Here is a 6553-nt window from a genome sequence, read left to right as displayed (position 1 = left end):
TAAATGGTTTTCTTATGTGTGTTATGTAAAATTTATTAATAGAAAATATTATATTAATCTTGCTGACATGGCCGAATATCGAAATTTACATGTTATACCATTAAGTTTATTTATTTTAATGCCTGTGACGTTTGTCATCACGTAAGTATTGTTATTATTAATATTTTATAATAATAATAAATAATTATAGCAAATTGTTTTGAATTTATTTGATGTAAACTTTGAATAACTTTTTACCTACGACCATTGTTGAAAGCTCAAAGCTCAAATTTTAAAAAGTAATCAAGTTTATGCGATGTTACTATACGAAATCAAATTTTAGGAAGAAAATATTTTAAATAATTATATAAAGGAATGCTTTAAAGGCTAATATTTTCTCAAATAAAGAGTTATTATTAATTTAGTTTGCGGAAAAAATAATTAAGGCAACTTTATGTTTTTACTTTCTATACAAAATAAATTTTTCAAAACCCAATAAATTCATCAAAAATCGATTAAGAAAAAGGAAAAATGGTCATGTTTGTCGCAAATATTAATCATAACCTTCGATTAACATGTCGAGTTACATAAACAATAGAAATTTGTAGAAAGTTCGATAGAAAAACATGAAAGGTAAATCTTCCTTAACTCGAATTTCATTATAATTTAACCGATAGATTTATTTTACTATTCAAGAATAAAATTTCAAAGATAAAATATTTTGTCTATAAATCTCAATTTTACGATAATCATCAAGTTTTTCATATTTACTTTTGGTAACTTTTTATCTATGATCATTGTTGAGGATTCAACATTTTTAAGCTATTCTACACGATGGTATAACTTAGTTCGGAAAAGTAGATGAGTACTAAATAGAAATACTATACTACGCCGTTCGCTTAAATAATTTTTTTTATAAATATATCATATTTTTAGTTTAAAATACGCTTGCCTAACTTTTAGATTAAAAATAATATATGTATCATGGAAAAATTCTGAGCAAAATGTATTCAAAAAACTGGAATACGATTTTTTTTATAAATTTATACATCTCTTGAGCAAAAAACATTTTCTCAATAAATTTCAATTCTATCTTTTATGTTAAAATTTAATTTCTTTCATTTACTTAAGAATTTTTATTAATTATTTTACGCCAAGGTACTATTTTCAATTGAGTAAGAAGACCTAATTCTTCATTTCTAAATAAATGATCGAGTTCATAGAATTTAAATATCGTTAATTCTTTTTAAAAGACTTAAGCTCAAAAGTTTTTTATTTAATTTTTGACCTCCGCTCATGGAATAAAGGATTTACTAAGTTTAATAACCGCGATTTTTTCTCTTTATACCTCGCCTTTGTAACTTCCAAAAGAAATTATTCTATAGACCAGATTCTATACTTAAAATTGAAACACGATCTTAGCGGCGATAAAAAATGCAATCAGCTTCTTGAAGTTGAGAATGAGATTTTTTCTTATAGTAAACAGTAAATAATCGGATTATGGTGGAAGCGCGTCGGGAAGCTGATTGCATTTTTATCGCCACTAAGTATAAGCCGGGAATAATATGTATGCATATATATATATATATATATATATATATATATATATATATATATATATATATATATATATATATATATATATATATATATATATATATATATGTATACATATTATTCTATTATATATACCTATATATAAGTATATATATATATACAAATAAATTTGGAAATTCCTACAAATTTACAAGATTTTTCTCTTAACTTGATACTTGCAGTGATCTGCTAATTTCATATTGATATCTGATACCGTTTTGCTTAGATATCAAATTAAAAATGTATAAACCGCAACCCTTTTTTTGCTCCATAATGAGACGATGGAAATTTTGTCGAATAATTTTTTAGAGATTTTTGGTCAATTTTTTGTTTTGTTTTCTGTATATTTCTCAAACTTAACCCAAGAGATATTCCTCATTAATGGATGGCTAAGGTACTGCCTTATAATATATAAAATTATTTGATATATCTATTTTTAACTCTGCTTGTGGCTTTTGAACTAACTACGTTAAGAAAAATATGTATTTACTTTAAAATGACCTTCATAAAAAATATCAAGTGCGTTCTGATACGCAAAAATTAGGATTCCGTAGACGATTTCAAAAAAAGTTGTAAATTGAAAAAAGTTGAAATTTTTAATAGAAGTTCAACGACCCACAAACTTTTTTTGGCCGACAAAATTTTTTATCAATGTAAGAAAAGTTATTCAGTTTTCAAGTAATTTTATTTCAAAATGAGTATTTATTATGTATTCGGATATGCTTCTATACTCAGCAATTGCCATTTTATCCTTTAACTTGAACAGTGAGTAGGATTCAAATTGATTATAAGTTTCAGAAAAAAAATCAAGGAAATTTACCAAAATAAAATAAGTTGTTGACATTAAATAATTTTTATCAATAAAATAAAAACTATAATATAACAATTTTTGAAATTATCAATTTGTAATTTTATTTTTATATAACTTTATTTATCTTTAGTATTTTTGCTTCTATTTCAAAATATGATAATTTTTAATGATTAATTTCTCTGGTTGGTAAATTTTCATCGAAAATATGACCTTTATACAGTTTATTAGGAGATTTTAAAACAAAAGGAAGTCGGGTTTTTAAATTGGTCTGGAGTTTTGGAAGTTTTATTAATTCCTTTGACAATTCGTTTATTAATAAAAAGCCTGTTTTTAGATACTTTATTGCTGTGTTTTGGGATCATGTTCATCCAACATTACCATATATAAGTGAAACAGGAGCATTTTCACCAGAAAGTTGTATATTTGCACAATTTTTAAATATTGCTGCTTTATTATGTGAGTTAATTATTTTTTAATATCGGTTATTTGTCTGCTTCCCATAATAATTATAAGTTTATTAACAATAACCATCCCACATACTCTTAAGCTCTTTGCCCTCTTGTCCCCATAAAGTCCCTTTCACCTTTCTTCTCCTAGACACCAAACTTCTGTCATAATTCTTCGGCAACAGCATAAATGAAGACGGCTCAGAAGGAGGGGTTAAAAGGGCGTGTATTCGATTTGAAAACTCATTGAACGACAAGAGGGCTTCTGTAGCCCGGGGACCCCGTATCATTGATACGACTGATACGGCGGTAGCTGTACCTCTGCCTCTACCATAATTTTATTATTCAGCGTGAATAAAAAATTAAAAATATTTTACTGCAGATGTCATATTAATTATTTTATATTACACCATATGTTCATAAATATTATATTAATTAGGTTGATTATTAATTATTTTATTGTAATATAAAGTACTATTATAAATTAGAAGGTTAAAAGATCAATTATTATCAAATAAAAATTGTTTAACACTTATCAAAGGTCAAAAGCAATATTATACTTAATATGATGTTGACTGCTAAATTAATTTTCAATTTAAACAAAAATTGAAAAGAATTGGAAACATTTGCAATCAATCGTTAAATATTATTATAACCCACTAAAATAATTTGACCCGAACACCCTTAAGAAATATTTTTAAATAATGTCATCAAAATCTGTTGAATTGATTTTAAATTAAATCGATTCATAATTAGACTAACATGCAGGGGAGGGCAAAGATCAAATAAAAGTGCAATTTCATTAACGCTATAAAAAGATGTTCAATAAGATGTTCCCAAACTTGTTTCGTCTACCGCCCACTTCGAAAATGAATTATTTTTCAGCGCCCCCTATATATATTTTTTATCCGATATTTTATATTTTGATGTATGCAAATATATTAATATTAAATTACAAATTAGCCTTACCAGCCAACTGTAGGCCTCCAGCCCCCCAAGGGGGCGATATCGTCAACTTGGGAAAATACTGGTCTAGGTGTAGACATTTTTTCAGGTGAGCCTCGAAGTTATTCACCTTATATTCACTTCATGCCGTTACATTGCCAGTGGGATTAAAACCACTTCTTGTCGGGTTTTTCAGTGGTCCTAAATTGTATTGATAAAACATTTTTAAACCATGAATGCAATATGGGTATTCACAGCTCCACTGTGATTGTATGAATGACAGGAAGAACCCGTATATTGGCGGAAGGGAAACATGATATACAGATTTCCAATACAATTTACTTATTTAACAATATTGATTTAAAAGCACGTGAGAATTTCCTTAAAAATACAATCAATTTTCTTCAGTGCTTAATTTTTGCATAGGAAAAATTGCAAATTAAAATCACCTATCAGGCTATTTTAGCCCCCACCAAATCATGCCAGGCGATGATATTTCGTATGATTGCATTTTGTGCATAGGAAAAATTGAAAATTAAAAATTTCATAGGTCACTAACGCCCCCCAACCACCCAGCAAGGGTGTCGATTTACTATCCACACTGTTATCAACTTTAATATTTTCAATGTGTCTCAAATATGTACTCAAAAAAGCCACTCATAGCTCTCCAGCTAAAACACACATAAATAAATGTAAAAATCAAAGTGAAATTTATTTTTTTAGTATTATGCTGGGTTTACATTCGACATCGACAAATATCAAAATTTTCAGAATTACAACCAGAAAATAGAGTATCAAACACAGCAAATAATTTGGCAACAATATTTGGTATAATTGGATGTATTGGATTAGATGTTGTTGCTAATTTTCAAGAATCTAGATCAGTTGGTATTCATATGATCGGGGCAATGACGTGCTTTGCTGCAACGAATATATATTTTTGTATGCAAGTAGGATTAAAAAGTTTATTATACATTTCTTTGTTACTAATGTTAGTTTTTGCTATCTGAAATAAGACTTTTTTCTTCAAATCACTTTTTTTACTTTTACAAATTCAGGCTAATATTGTCAAGAAATATCAAATCAAAATCAGTATAAAGAGCTAATTTTTCGTTCCCTGTCAACTCCATGGGGTTGTGACTACAGAAAATTCACTATAATATCCTAAAGTTTTTTTTCATTTACAGACAGTATTTTCATGTAATTTGCGTCCATACATAAACAGTTTACGCATGATTTACATTCGAGCAGTCATCAATTTTTTAAGTGTTGCATTTACTGTTAGTACCGTTTTACCTGGCTCCATATCGATGCAACAATTTAATGGTTTGTTTATTTTAAAGAAATTTTATTCCAAAATATTAAGATACAGTGAAAATTTATTTATATGATTTTTCCAAATAATAATTCTAAAATTTATTGCACTTAAATTTATTGTAGTGCGCATGAATCATTCGGGGAGGGGGGAGGGTTTAGTTCAAACTTTTGTTCATTATGTTCAAAATATGATATTCAGTCACTATTTTTCAACACATTGATTTTGCGAAAAGAACAGAGAAAAACTATTCCAAAACTCTGTGCGCATCGGCCTCTATATACCGATGTAGGTATACTGAGCGAGGCTAAGCCGTTTAGTCGATCTTAAGTATGTTTTGAGTTGACACAAAGTTGCAAAGAAGCGTTTATTCGTCGCTGCCAGAACGCGAAGTATTTGGTAATTGCTTCGAGTAAATTTTTGACAACCTGTCCGGCAAAGCGTTTTCGCCAATTCAGAACTTTTTCGACACAGATGTCACGGAAATTATCGTGCAAAGTTTTATAATGGCTGGATTTACAGAAATATATTGCTAGTTCAAATTAATTTGGAGAGGTTCTCAATGAGAGGGGGGTGCATGAAAAATCATAAAAAATTTATTTATCTGTCACTGCGAGATTCATTTGATTTTTATAAAAAATAATATTTATTTGAAAAATATTTCTGATGCAGGTACAGATTATAAGAAATGGTTACCTTCAGACGGAGGATGGCATTGGCACATGACTAGCGTTATCTCAGAGTATTTTCTAACATTATCATTTTGTGCTTATTTATTAACATTTGTACATGAATTTCGAAGAATACATTTCTATTCACCAGAAATCGAATTAAATGTAAGTATTATGCAAATGATGCTATTACAAGCATATAAAAAGCTGGGGAAGATCGAAACAAGAAGCTGTACCCTCGGTGATATCTTCCACTGACATAAAAATAAATAAATTTTCATTTTCAGTTAGAGATGAAATCAAAAGATACTGTTTCGAAGAAAAATCTGGAAGTAAATTTATCAACAGATTCTAATGGGTATAAATCATAGCCACAAGTATTACACGTATGATGGAAGATACTTACAAACAGATGGAACTTTTTTTGTAACGCAAATTACCTACGTCGCCAAAGAAAAACCATTTTAAGCAACATCATTGTAATAAACGCATTTATTTTAATACATATTTTCTTTTTGTTCTTTAATCCATTGATACATATATTTAATATATTAAATCGATTAATAACTAAGTAATGCACTTGCATTTCGCTTTACAATTTTAAAATATTTCTTCTCTCCTCGCGTTATTTTATCTTTAAATACAGCTTAAAGCGATCGGTACACTACTACAAATTATAAAGACGTATTCGTAAACACGAAGCGAAAAGATGTTTAAAAAAATGTAATAGTTACATGTTGCCTTCTGTCTAAGAGATTACAATTTCGGATTAGAATGTCTCTCTGTGATC

The 6553-nt window shown here is 28.2% G+C and overlaps 1 protein-coding gene across 1 annotated transcript; it reads left to right on the top strand.

Annotated features, from left to right (window-relative positions):
• Nucleotides 1-6264, top strand: LOC123300603 (DNA damage-regulated autophagy modulator protein 2-like). The gene is made up of 6 exons (XM_044883199.1): nt 1-141; nt 2721-2842; nt 4501-4727; nt 4965-5103; nt 5765-5928; nt 6051-6264. Exons 1-6 carry the CDS (start codon nt 68-70, stop codon nt 6132-6134), a joined length of 810 nt encoding a protein of 269 aa, XP_044739134.1. The 5' UTR covers nt 1-67; the 3' UTR covers nt 6135-6264.
• The last annotated feature ends 289 nt before the right edge of the window (nt 6265-6553 follow it).

The sequence above is a fragment of the Chrysoperla carnea genome, chromosome 5, assembly GCF_905475395.1.
Source record: "Chrysoperla carnea chromosome 5, inChrCarn1.1, whole genome shotgun sequence".
NCBI classification, from domain to species: Eukaryota; Metazoa; Arthropoda; class Insecta; order Neuroptera; family Chrysopidae; genus Chrysoperla; species Chrysoperla carnea.
Note: the sequence above shows the minus strand (reverse complement) of the source record. Positions and strands in the feature narration are given on the sequence as shown.